At 40.0% G+C, this 14,182-nt stretch overlaps 1 protein-coding gene across 11 annotated transcripts in view; it reads right to left on the reverse strand.

The window, feature by feature from the left end:
* DCAF1 (DDB1 and CUL4 associated factor 1) overlaps nucleotides 1-14,182 on the reverse strand; it is an 89,243-nt gene that overhangs the window by 5,851 nt on the left and 69,210 nt on the right. For 7 of the 11 annotated variants that reach the window (XR_013554203.2, XR_013554204.2, XR_013554205.2 and 4 more), the window contains one exon: nucleotides 1,397-1,649. The exons of 3 other annotated variants lie outside the window; for them this stretch is intronic. Coding sequence is in view for 4 of the 8 variants with exons in the window: in XM_078443042.1 (XP_078299168.1) it covers nucleotides 1,397-1,649 (253 nt within the window). In the remaining 4 variants the exon portion in view is untranslated. Of the gene's footprint in view, nucleotides 1-1,396; nucleotides 1,650-1,914; nucleotides 2,562-14,182 lie in introns of those variants that run through there. One more of the 11 variants, XR_013554208.2, reaches the window with a different exon arrangement.

The following is a 14,182-nucleotide window of genomic DNA, read 5'->3' on the forward strand; positions in this document are numbered from 1 at the left end:
AAAGTCTCCCCTAAGCCAACTGCCTTCCATCTTGAAGGCTAGAAGCACATGTAAGATTTATCCCAAAGAAATTGGATTTGGGTCACTGTGGAATAGAATCTTTTATACATATGTTTAAATATATACCACAACCACCCTCTGCTTACACACACACACGTTCCTCCTACCACCAAACACCAATGATTATAAAAACCAAGCAACTACTATGAAGACGCTTGGCATTAAGTTGGGCCTAGGCCAGCACACAGTATTTCCTGTAAATGAATTTCATGTAAATGTTCTGCATCTGTGCTGTTTGAAATGGTAACCACATGTGGCTGCCAAGTACTTCAATTGTGGACATGAATGAGGAAATGAATTTTTAATTTAATTAAAATTTTAATGGCTGCATTTGGTTAGTAGCCACCATATTAGGCATAATACCTGCCATAGTTGTGAGAATGCTGGCCGGGTTAGCTACATGAATATGGCTGGGTATCAGAGAGACTGCTCCCCAGTCAGCCAGGGTAGCACAAGGAAGAACCAGGACCACAGCAAGTACGTCACTGTCAACAGGCAGCCAGATATGTCCTCTTGAAATGGGTAGAGTATAATTGCAGAGCCAGCAAACTCTTAGAACTAACAGCTGGTTTATTTGGGATTCATTAGCATAGTCAGGGGTCAACTTCAGAAACTTGTCCTAAAGAGAAATTAGTAGGAAAATTAGAGGTTGTTCTTGATAACTTTGAGCCGGGGGCAGAGCAGGGGATGAGTGGGCAAAACAGAAGCCAAAAAGAAACATTTGTTGCCTAGCCTCTAAGAAGGCTTAGGCAAAAGCACAGGAAAAGATTCCAACACAAGAGAGCTTTTACTTCTTCGTAACTTTAAAAAGAAGGAGGCACAGCACCCCCATAAGCAGCTGCTGACTCCGGCTCTGCCCCTCAGGAAGAACTACATTCTAAGGCTAATCCTCTAAAGCAGAAATCGACAGACTATGTGGCCCACCGGCCAAACCAAGCCCACCATGCATGTTTGTAAATAAACTTTTACTTCTGAATCAGAGCCACAATCATTAAATTATGTCTTGTGTCTGGCTGCTTTTACACTACAACAGCAGAGCTGAAGAGCTGCAAGAGACACCATATGGCCCACAAAGCATAAAATATTTAACTGTCCAGCCTTTAAGAAAAAGTTTGCCAACCTCTGTTTTACAGATGAGATAACAGCCTTTTAGTTACACAGCCTGGTGAAAGCAGAGGATTGGAGATGCGAAATCGCTTTTCCTCAAGGTGCCAGAGTGGTGAATCTATAGTTATGGGGCACAGAATCCTGGTGTGGCTTGCTGGCTGGGAGGGCTCAGGGAAGGGACCTCTCCCTGGGTACCAAGATTCAGCTTCAGGGTCAGCCCTACACTTACTGTCCCCCAGGATCAGTTCCACTTCCTCGTCCGCATCAGAGTCCTCGTCCTCCCCATCCTCTCCCTCCTCTAGAAGGTTCGCTAGCTCCTCGTCAGAGGGAGAAAAGTCATTGTCCCCATCCTCCCCTGCGTTCTCGTTGTTGTCATCCTCCTCCAACTCCGCCTCCAGCAACTGGTCAGTGTCAAGCTCATCTAGATCATCAGTGTCGTCATCATCTTCATCGTCATCTTCTTCCTCCTGTTCTTCCTCTTCCTGGTAAGAGAGCATGAGGTCCATTAAGAAAACACAGAGGCCTAAGCGCATGTGGGCCACATGGGGAATCTTTCCCTCCTTCTCAAAGGACAGGGGAGGAAACTGTCAGGAGAGAGAGTGGTAATCTAGGTAATCTAATGAAGACTGAGACAGGCCAGACATGTTCCCCAAGATTCTCAAAGCACCTCTCAGATAAGGATTACTGGTCACTCCACAAAGGCATTACTAGTCACACAGCCCTTACCCAAGAAAGCACACAACTCACCTCACAGAGGTCTTTGCCAGCAGCATTCTAGGTTCCTAAATAACTAATAACAAAACCCAGGAGGCACTTCTCTCTCTCTTGCGTCAACCAAACCAAGTAAAATCAGTTGGGGCACTGGAACAAAAGCTTCTACTAGAATCTAAAAAGCAATGCTTTAACAAGACAGAGAAAGAACACAGCTGCTGAGTCAGCTCCTAAGCCCTTCAAGTTCTTGCCCTTGCTCTTATAACCAAAGATGTGATCATCTAATTGTCCAACAAAACTGACTTTTACAATACAGAACAGATACCCACATTTTCGGTTATAAGCCACACACACAAAAACACACAAAAAGTATGTTAGAGAAACCATCCTTCCTTCCACATTCTTAAGAGAGCTTTCCAAGGCAGGAAAACTACCAGAAAACTAACAAAATACTTGGTTCTGGGTACCCTGAGCTTTGTAAAGGATACATTCTGGCAACTGCCAGAGTTCAACTTTGCACTAGAATTCAAATTGTGTCCTCTCCTGCTTGAAAGGAAACCAAGACACCTCTGCTTTGATAAGGATGACAGGTGTTCCCAAGTAAATGTAACCAACATTCACTTATCCTTCTGCTCAAACACCAACTGTCAACCTTGCCAGTAGCAAAGCGCTTCTTCTAATTCCTGCAATAAAATATAAAATTCACTTAATACATTGCCCTAATGAAAGCCAAGAAAGAACAAGCCCAACATGCACAGAAAAAAATATGTAGAACACATTTTTAAAAGTGCTGCTACATGGCAATCACTTAAAAACTAAAAATTCTGTGCTCATTTGGCCACTAGAGTTCATCAACTATAATGTAAATTAGGCTCACTCACATTCAGCAGAGTAGCCCTGCTTTACGGACTTTTGATAATTTTGGAACCATCCTTTAGAGACATTTTGACATACTGTTTGACCCAGTGACTTGGACTTTTCAACAATTTCTGGCAGCTATATGGGAAAAACTAATCCCTTTAAATACCCAGTAATCCTAAGGCCTGTACAAACGTGTATATGGTCTAGACCAGAGTTTGTATGCAATTGTGTGTGAAAGCACACGACAGCCTGATAACAGTGTTCCCACAGCCTTGGCCACGTATCACCTCCACAAGGATGGCTAAGTAAGCATTCATCCACTGAAAAAATGCTGAGAGTACTTGGAGGCAGTAATGACAAACTGGGACACAGACAAGCTCCTCAGCCCCTACAAACACATGAGCTCATACAAATACTGGGAGAAGGCAGAAGGCTCAAAATTCAGGGAAATAATCCAAAGTGCTTACCAAATTACAACTCTTGCCTCTTTTTTCCAGGCATATTTTCATGGCCTTGACCAAAATTAGTTTAATCCATTAATAAAGTACCACAGTTAAAAACAAGTACATTAAAGAAGAGAATATCCAAAGCCCTGTGTTTCTTAAGCCTCTGTGGGACAATATATAAAATTTAAGACGGCATAATTTTTTATTTTTGATTCTAAAATTAATAGTTACTGATATGCATGTTCGGCATTATTTAAAGACTATGGGACAAGGGGCGCCTGGGTGGCTCAGTCAGTTAAGCGGCCGACTTTGGCTCAGGTCATGATCTTGCGGTCCGTGAGTTCGAGCCCCGCGTCGGGCTCTGTGCTGACAGCTCGGAGCCTGGAGCCTGTTTCAGATTCTGTGTCTCCCTCTCTCTGACCCTCCCCCGTTCATGCTCTCTCTCTGTCTCAAAAATAAATAAATGTTGAAAAAAAAAAAATTAAAAAAAAAAAAAAAATAAAGACTATGGGACAGGCAAAAATGCCCAGGCTTTGGGATCAAACACGCCTGGGTTAGAATCCTGACTTTGCCAATTACATGTTATGTAAACCTAGGCAATTTACATAAATTTTCAATGTCCCATAACTTTTAAAGGTCTACTGTTGAGTGGTTATGTAAAAGGTCACACTGTTCAAACAGGTATCTGTTAGCCAGCAAATTTCAGAAGGCCATTCGCTTTCATTTCTAAAGATATCAAAGCCTAGCTGATCCAAGAGAACTGCGAAAAACCTCCTAAATCAAAAGCAATCCTAGAAAATAACTCACTCAGAGTGTGAGCTCTGAACGATATATAACATTCCAAATTCCTCCAAAAGACTAAAAATCCAACCCTTATTTAATCTTGAAGTAGAAGAAATAGTTTATATATATTCACCCCAGAAGGCCATGAGGTCTTATAGGAGGACCATGAAAGGGCAAGGAGTAGGAAGGGGAGCTGTATCTGCATCTCAAGTAAAACCCATCACTTCATCATTTATACTCTATGATTAATGACCAACGCCGGTTTAATATATGTTGTTACACATGGATATAGCCATAAACTCACTTTCTAAATTTTAAATCTGAAACCCGAATCATGAAACAGCAGCTCACAAGATCTGTCCAAAATACTGTAGAATCTAATTCTGTGGCTGAACTCAATAGAAAGTCCAGGAAATAATTTTAGGAATATTCTCTGCTGGTTTTAAGTACCTGGTTGGTAACATAAGCCCCTCTCCTTCAGTGGAAGCCAGCCTTCCACTCATGCTCCACACAGCGGTCCTCTCTGGATCTCGTTACCACAGTCACTCACTTCCCACCCCACACACCTAAACTTCCCTCACACTTCTCTCACTGGCTTCTCACCTTCTCTGAAGAGGGTAAGCTTGCACAAACCGAACTACTTCTCAATCCACATAGGCTCCACATTACTTCCACCTAAACCCTATTCTAGGTCTCTGGACCCACTGCCACCTGCTCAATCATTAGTCGACTGATACAATACCTGACTTTGGGATGATTTACTCTGCTTCACAGAGCTGTTGCTAGGATTTAAGGGGGAGAAAAACATGTCTGCATGTACGCATAATAATCTCTTTGGAAAGTGCCTGGCATATATGAAGTGTTCAACAATAGTTTGTTTTTCCTATTATAAGGACGGAAACCTATTTCCTATTACAAGAAAAAGGAAGGCCTGAATGGTCAATGGTGGGGCTTCTCTATAGTGACTGACACTAATCCTGGCCTCTGCACTGGGTTCATCTGTACCAGGTCTCTTGCAGATTTCCTAGGCACACAGGTTCCTACAACTTTTATTTCTGTCTTTATATTTCCTAATTCCCAAATCTTGAACTCTCAGACAGCTCTACCCATTCGTACCACAGAAGTTTAAAATCTCTTAATTCTAAAACTGAATTCAAAGCATCTCTAAACCTAGTACCTTTTCCATACTTCTCCCAGTTAGCAGGTGAAAAATCTCATACATCTTTCACTTCTCCCACTCCTATGGCTTCACATCCAGTTGACTATAGTGTTTCCCACAAATCTCAGGTCCCCAGGACTCCCTCCTACCCACTCTCCTTACACTCACCAACCACATTCTCCCTCCTGCTGCCCATCTCTGGTCTCTCCAGCTCTCTATGGTTATCCCATCCCAGATCCAAAACCCCAGGAGCTCCATAAACACGTCCATGTTCCAGAATTACAACAGAAGCACTATTTACTGAACATTTTTCTAATGCCAACTTCTGTGAATCTCAATTTCTTATTAAAGAGGTGATTTAATTTAATTTAGTCAGTGACTCCTATTCAGATAATGATTCTCAGAATCACCTGGGAAAAAGTTTTCCAAAATACATATTCCAGGCTGACAGAACTAACCTTTATGAATGAAGCTCACACAAGTGGATTTTGGAAAGGTTCCCCAGGAATTGTGAAGTGCACCCCCAATGAAGCACTGCACAAGATGTCCTCTAAAACACCTTCTAGTTCTAAAGTTCTACTTTTTTGTAATAATATACCCTATCCACAGACTCCTAATGACAGAATCAAAAAAGTGATTCCAGGTATTCCAATGACCTTCTCTGCTACATCCAACTGTCTTATACTCTAGGACTTAATGTGATTTTTTAAATTAGTGCAGCATTTGTGTCTAGACCATTCAAAATTCTTCTTGAATACATGTCTCTTTTTCAAGAGAAATAGCTTTTACCAACCTCTTAGAAAACCAAACCTCTGGTCATACTTTAAGAATAGTTCATCTTGGGGCACCAGGGTGGCTCAATTGGTTAAGCGTCCAACTTCAGCTCAGGTCATGATCTCATGGTCCGTGAGTTGTAGCCTCGCATTGGACTCTGTGCTCACAGCTCAGAGCCTGGAGTCTGCTTCAGATTCTGTGGCTCCCACTCTCTCTGCCCCTCCCCCACTCATGCTCTGTCTCTCTCACTCTCAAAAATGAGTAAATGTTAAAAAAAAAATTTTTTAATATTAATAATAAGAATAGTTAATCTAGGGGCGCCTCGGCTCAGTCGGTTAAACATCCAACTCTTGGCTTCGGCTCAAGTCATGATCTCAATGATTCATGAGTTCAAGCCCCACATCGGGCTCTGTGCTAACAGTGTAGAGCCTGTTTGTGATTCTCTCTCATCTTTCTCTCTGCCCCTACCTCACCCACATTCTCTCTCTCATAAATAAATAAACTGAAAAAAAAAATAATAATTAAAAAAAATAAAAACAGTTCACCTAAAAACTACGATAGTTTGGGGTACCTGGGTGGCTCAGTTAGTTAAAGGCCTGATTCTTGATTTCAGCTCAGGTCATGATCTCACACTTCGTGAGTTTGAGCCCCATCAGGCTCTTCACTGACAGCGTGTAACCTGCTTGGGATTCTGTTTCTCTCTCAGTCCCTCCTCTGCTCACTCTCTTAAACATTTAAAAATCAAATACATACATACATAACCAGGATAGCTTTATAAAATGTAATTAAAACCTAAGCCTACTCTGTTGACATTCTAATGTGTCATATTTTTATAAAAGTTAAACTCCTGCTCCTCCTTTGGACACTTGTTCCTAGTGTTAACAATCATTAAAATAAAAGGTTTATTTCAGAGTCATAAACACTTGTGTTTTTCTCTCCTCATGAGCAGAATCTAATTCATGTACATTTTAAAAATTTAGGGGGAGAGAAAAAGGCCTTTCAGGAATCACTGACCAGGCTTATTGCAGGTGTGTAATCAGTAAAGACTCTTACCATCTGCTTCTAGGCAGTGCAGAACACACAGGAAGCACAGCACACAGTGTGTCCCAGATTCCAAAATAGAGTGGAGAAAAGAGAGCATTATTCCTTTTTAATTTAAGGTTAACTATAATTAGTTGAAATGTATTGCCTTTTCAAATTCTAGGGACAATTATCAATTAACTAATCTTTGGTTTTATAAGTATCCTAAAAGCCAACATCAAAGTTGACTGAATTGTTTTTTTTTAAAAATGACACAGACACCAAAATTCCAATGGATAATATGAGCTTTCACAAATGACTGACTTGTCTGTGCTTTCATCAAATGCCTGAAGGCTAAAGGACTAGCAACCTTAGGAACCAAATATTATGGATGTCAAACACATCATATATGTTTTCATTCAATAATATATTGATTCCATTCATCTCTTCTTGTTAATCTCCAAACTTATTTAAACATAAGGGTAAAAGACAACCATTTTTATGGTATGTAAATTATATCTCAATAAAGCTTTTTAAATAAATAACGATTTAAACAGGTACTTTATGCTGGACCATTTTATCAGGTGGCAGCTGACCATTCATACCTCTGATTTTATTTTGCTAAAATGAAAAGGCAAATTCAAAGATGTCAGTCACAGGTGCCAGCATCCCTGAGCCATATAAGTCAGACCTGGGAAATCTGAGAAGACCTAAGAGCAGATATCTAGACTAGGACAAACTTTGAATGGCAAATGACTTGTAAGAAAATTAATTCTCTAGTTTTAAAATTAGGTGAAGTGCACAAAGGAAAAATAGTTAAAAATAAAATCAAGCTGGCAGAGGAAAGACAGAAATCTGATGGCTGGTAAATACAGTAAAAACACTACTGCAAGATTCCAGGAGGACATGTGAATCAACAGAATTCAGGTTACAAGGGGAACTGCTTGAAGAGATATGGTCTATCCCACTAAAACATCTCTAAATAAAAACCAAAATGCCAATGACTTAAGAATAAAACCAGTTCTCTAATAAGGTCCTTTAAATATGAAATGCACCAGACAATCCTTAAGGACAGTGGTGTCAATATGTAATGAAACAAGCCTTGAAATACAGAAGAAATGCTAACTCACCTACATTGCCTGCAGACACCTAGTCTCCTCCCAGCTAAAGGCTTTTAGGTTTTTCCACAGACTGGGCCTTAGGGCCACTCGTTAGGACCCCCTTGAGTCTGCCCCTCTCAACCTTGGTTTTCCATGACAAGAAAGCCTCTATTTGATCCTTCCTGCATCTGAGTATCAGAAGTCCTAACAACTACCCTACCTACCCCTTTTCTAATCTCTTTTTCCCTTAACCTCTCAAAAGGAAAGTTAAATAGAAGCACAGGAAAAAAATCAGTAAGTCCTTTCTCTTAAGTTGTTCACAGCTAGCCATGAAAAATTCCCTTCTTATCACTTCGTGTCTGGAGAGCAATGAGGCCAACAGAGGGAACAGCAACTCTCCAGACCCAAAGGTGTCTAGGGCAATGCTAGCTTCTCTTTTCTTGACCTTCTCCTTCAAAGATAATGGGTGCCACATGGACTGGACACAGGTGACAGTCACCAAGTAAGATTATTATTGCCACTCCCTCATAAACTGCAAGGATGTGGGAGGGTAGAAATAATGGTGTTGATAAGTAACTTCAAATAAGCCCAGTTTTTGGTTTAGGTTTACAGGACAACATGTAACATCCGAAAAGCTTGAGATACAACTGATATCTGGTAGTGATAAGATGGTCTGCAGCCACCTTTACCACTGTAATGTACTGACAAATAGCTCAAAAACATCATCTTCTTTATCTATTCAAGGATAAAGTACATCTTGTTTCATGACAGGTAAAGTGGAAAAGAGTATGATGCATTAAGGGAGTGGGATGTCTAAGGTAACAACAGGCCATGAGAATAAAAGAACAGACTCTATTAAGAAACCAACCTAAGGCTCACCAACAATGAAGCAACAGAAAGAAATCAAGGAATCGATCCCATTTACAACTGCACCAAAAACCATAAAATACCTAGGAATAAATCTAACCAAAGAGGAGAAAAGTCTATACACTGAAAACTATAGAAAGCTTATGAAAGAAATTGAAGAAGACACAAAAAAATGGAAAAAGATTCCATGCTCCTGGATAGGAAAAACAAATATTGTTAAAGTGTCAATATTACCCAAAGCAATCTACATATTCAATGCAATCCCTATCAAAATAACACCAGCATTCTTCACAGAGCTAGAACAATCCTAAAATTGGTATGGAACCAGAAAAGACCCCAAATAGCCAAAGCAATCTTGAAAAAGAAAACCAAAGCAGGAGGCATCACAATCCCGGACTTCAAGCCATACTACAAAGCTCTAATCATCAAGACAGTATGGTACTGGTACAAGAACAGACACTCAGATCAGTGGAACAGAATAGAGAACCCAGAAATGGACCCACAAACATACAGCCAACTAATCTTTGACAGAGCAGGAAAGAATATCCAGTGGAATAAAGACAGTCTCTTCAGCAAGTGGTGTTGGGAAAACTGGACAGCGACATGCAGAAGAATGAACCTTGACCACTTTCTTACACCATACACAAAAATAAACTCAAAACAGATGAAAGACCTAAATGTAAGACAGGAAACCATCAAAATTCTCGAGGAGAAAGCAGGCAAAAACCTCTTTGATCTTGCCTGCAGCAACTTCTTACTCAAGACGTCTCCGGAGGCAAGGGAAACAAAAGCGTAAATGAACTACTGGGACCTCATCAAAATAAAAAGCTTCTGCACAACGAAGGAAACAATCAGCAAAACTAAAAAGCAACCGACAGAATGGGAGAAGATATTTGCAAAGGACAGATCAGATAAAGGGTTAGTAACCAAAATCTATAAAGGACTTATCAAACTAAACACCCAAATAACAAATAATCCAGTGAAGAAATGGGCACAAGACACGAATAGACACTTCTCCAAAGAAGACATCCAGGTGGCCGACTGACACATGAAAAAATGTTCAACATCACTCATCATCAGGGAAATACAAATCAAAACCACAATGAGATACTACCTGATACCTGTCAGAATGGCTAACATTAGCAACTCAGGCAACAGATGTTGGCGAGGATGCAGAGAAAGAGGATCTCTTTTGCATTGTTGGTGGGAATGCAAGCTGGTGCAGCCACTCTGGAAAACAGTATGGAGGTTCCTCAAAAAATTAAAAATAGAACTACCCTATGACCCAGCAATTGCACTACTAGATATTTATCCAAGGGATACAGGTGTGCTGTTTCAAAGGGACACATACATCCCAATGTTCAGAGCAGCATGATCAACAATAGCCAAAGTATGGAAAGAGCCCACATGTCCATCAATGGATGAATGGATAAAAAAGATGTTGTGTGTGTGTATGGAATGGATTTTACTCACACAATGGAATATTACTCGGCAATCAAAAAGAATGAAATCTTGCCATTTGCAACTATGTGGATGGAACTGGAGGGTATTATGGTAAGCGAAATTAGTCAGCAAAAGACAAGTATATGACTTCACTCATATGAGCACTTTAAGAGACAAAACAGATGAACATAAGGGAAGGGAAACCAAAATAATATAAAAACAGGAAGGGGGACAAAACATAAAAGACTCTTAAATATGGAGAACAAACAGGGGATTACTGGAAGGGTTGTGGGAGGGGGATGGGCTAAATGGGTAAGGGGCATTAAGGAATCTACTCCTGAAATCATTGTTGCACTATATACTAACTAATTTGGATGTAAATTTAAAAAAATAAAATTTTTAAAAAAAGAAAGAAAGAAACCAACCTAAGGCAACCATGTAACATTTGGAGGCTCTAACACCACTTAGAAAACATGAAGGCCATGTCACAAATAAATCAAAGTTCTGAAGTATCCTTCTGAAGACCTCTCCCTTTTACCCATATCTCAGAACTCACGTGAGCTTTAAACACTGCAGGCTCCTCTTACCCATGACCAAGGAAATCACTGAGGACCCTCCAAGCCATGCAGCTGGAAAGCATTAACGGAAATCTCCTTCCCCACTAGGGATCCCTAGCTGCATTGGTTTCAACTCCAGAAGAGTTGAAGTGGTTTCAACTCCAGAGCCTAACGATCCGTTTTAATAATATGGCATTCAAAAAACTATGGTACTGCTTCTGGTTTCCAGTGTGGCATATAAGAAGCTTAAAGTCACCAATCCTAACACGTAAAAAGCTTGATAAACTGAAAAATCAACAACTCCTCTTAAATTCGACAGAGGTGGGGTCAGAGAGGCACCACTGTCCCCAGAATTGGAGACACCAACAAGAAAATACAGAGAATAGAACTTGTCAGAGCATAAACCCAAAAGGATAAACCTTCACAGGAACCAGTGCCAAGGCAGGGAAACCTGAACTGTAACTGACAAATTGCTAGACACAATTCTAAGGATAAATGTGAGAGATAAAAACTCCAGGGGGACGGAGTCATCAGGGCCCCCACACTTTTGTGAGTTTCACCTCCCAGAGGTTGACCAGGTTCTCACTGTGAATATCAGAGAAAAATCCCCTTGGGCCTCCCACAGGAGGTGGAGGGGGACCATTTTGAAATACATCAGAGCATTCTCTTCTTCTTAACAAGACCTCCCCTCAGGAGAAACTATTTAACCAAAGCCTAACCTGCTGGGACATTATCAGAGCCTAACTGACCTGGGGGAAGGGAAATATCCAACTTCAGCCACTCTAGCCCTCTGATCCCTCCCAAAGGGGATAGAAAAGACTGAGAAATGTGTGAAGTTCACAGTACACAAGTACAGATTCACTGAAACACTGAGACCTACTTATAGAACTGTAAAACACTTCAGGGAGCCTGGGTGGCTCAGTCGGTTGAGCATCCGACTTCAGCTCAGGTCATGATCTCACGGCTTGTGGGTTCGAGCCCCACGTCGGGCTCTGTGCTGGCAGCTCAGGGCCTGGAGTCTGCTTCCGATTCTGTGTCTCCCTCTCTCTCTGCCCCTCCCCCACTTATGCTGTGTCTCTGTCTCTCAAAAATAAATAAATGTAAAAAAAAAACAAAAAAAACTGTAAAACACTTCCCTGGCCCCACACCTTGCTACCACATTACCAAAGACCAATTTACAGCAGTTCTTTTTACCCAGCACATGATATCCAGGTATCAAGAAAAAAATTATAAGACATACTAAAAAGGAAAAAAAACACAGTTTGAAGAGACAGAACAAGCATCAGAACCAAACTTAGATATGGCAGGGGTTGTAAGAATAAGAATATAAAACAACCATGATTAAGATGCTAAGGGGGCTCTCTAATGGATAAACTGGACAGCATGCAAGAACAGATAGACAATGGGAGCAGGGCAGGGAAATTCAAAGAAAGAACCAAAAAGAAATGCTATCAATCAGAGACACTGTGGTAGCAATGAAGAATGGCTTTGATGGGCTTTATTAGTAGACTACACAGTTAAGTAAAAAATCTCTGAGCTTGAGGATATCTCAATAGATACCACCAAAACAGAAAAGCAGAGGAACAAAGACTGAAAAACACAGAACAAAATATCCAAGAACTGAGGGATGAGTACAAAAGGAATAACATACACATAATGGGAATTCTAGAAGGAAAAGAAAAAAAGGAACAAAAGAAATATTTGAAGCAATGATGACTGAAAATTTTGCCAAAATTAATGTCAGACACCACACCACAGATCCAGGAAGCTCTAAGAAAACTGAGCAAGATAAATGCCCCCAAAAAACCTATACCTAGGCACATCATTTTCAAATTACAGAAAAACAAAGATTAAAAAAAAAAAAAAAATCCTTAAAGAAGCCAAAGGGGAAAAAACATCTTACCTGTAGAGGAAAACAGATAAAAATTGTATCTCACATCTCCTCAGAAATCATACAAGCAAGAGAGAGGGAAGTGAAATACTTAAAATGCTGAGAGACAAAAACCACTAACCTAGAATTCCATAGCCCTGTCCTGTGAAAGTATCCTTCAAAAGTGGAGAAATAAAGACTTATTCAGACAAAACAATACAAAACCTGAGGGAATTTGTTGCCAGTAGACCTGTCTAGCAAGAAATGTTAAATTCTTCAGAGAGGATAATCATCAAGGTCAGAAACTCCAATCTATATAAAGGAAGAAAAGCACAGGAGAAGGAACAAATGAAGGTAGACTAAACATTTTATTTTTCTTATTCTTTTTTTTTTTTTAATGTTTATTTATTTTTGAGAGAGAGACAGAGACAGAGACAGAGCACAAGCGGGAGAGGGGCAGAGAGTGAGGGAGACACAGAAGACAAAGCAGGCTCCAGGCCCTGAGCTGTCAGCACAGAGCCCAATGCAGGGCTCAAAGCCATGAACAATGAGATCATGACCTGAGCCAAAGTCAGATGCTCAACCGACTGAGCCACCCAGGTGTCCCTTATTTTCTCATTCTTAATTGATCTTTGTTCAAAATAATAGTTTGTCCAAACAACACCAATAACTTGTGTGATTATGTATTATTATGTATATATGTACATATGCTTATATATAAATGAAGGACAGCAAGAGAAATACATGGGAACTAGGATTATTCTACCATAAGGTGCTTGTACTACCTGTAAAGAGAGAGAGTATCATTTGAAAGTGGACTTGGATTACTTGTAAATGTATATATTGCAACCTCTAGGGCAACTACTAAAAAAAGTAAAATTAAATAAATATAACTAATAGGCTAACAAAGGAGTGGAATCCTAGAAAAATGCTCCATTAAAACCACAAAAAGCAGAAAAAGAGTAGCAGACAGAAACAGGAAGAAAAAACAAGGGCAACACATAGAAATCAGCAAGAAATACAGTAGATACAAAGCCAACTATATCAATAATCACTTAGAATCTCATTCCAAATGCATCAATTAAAAGACATTATTGATGTGGACCAAGAAACAAAACCCAGCTACATATTGTCCCCTAGAAACCCACTTTAAATATAAAGACACATATAGATTAAAAATAAATGGTGGGAAAAAGATATACCATGCTAACATGAATTTAAAAAAACTAGGGTAACTGTATTACTTTTAGACAAAGCACACTTCAGACCAAGGAAAGTTATTAGTGATAAAGAAAGGCATTATGTGATGATAAAGGGGTCAATTCTCCAAGAAAACATAATAATCCTTAATACATGTGTGCCTAACAGAACATCAAAATACATGAGGCAAAACTGACAGAACTGCAAGGAGAAAATAATGAATC

This window comes from Panthera onca, chromosome A2, assembly GCF_046562875.1.
Source record: "Panthera onca isolate mPanOnc1 chromosome A2, mPanOnc1 haplotype 2, whole genome shotgun sequence".
In the NCBI taxonomy this organism is placed as follows: Eukaryota; Metazoa; Chordata; class Mammalia; order Carnivora; family Felidae; genus Panthera; species Panthera onca.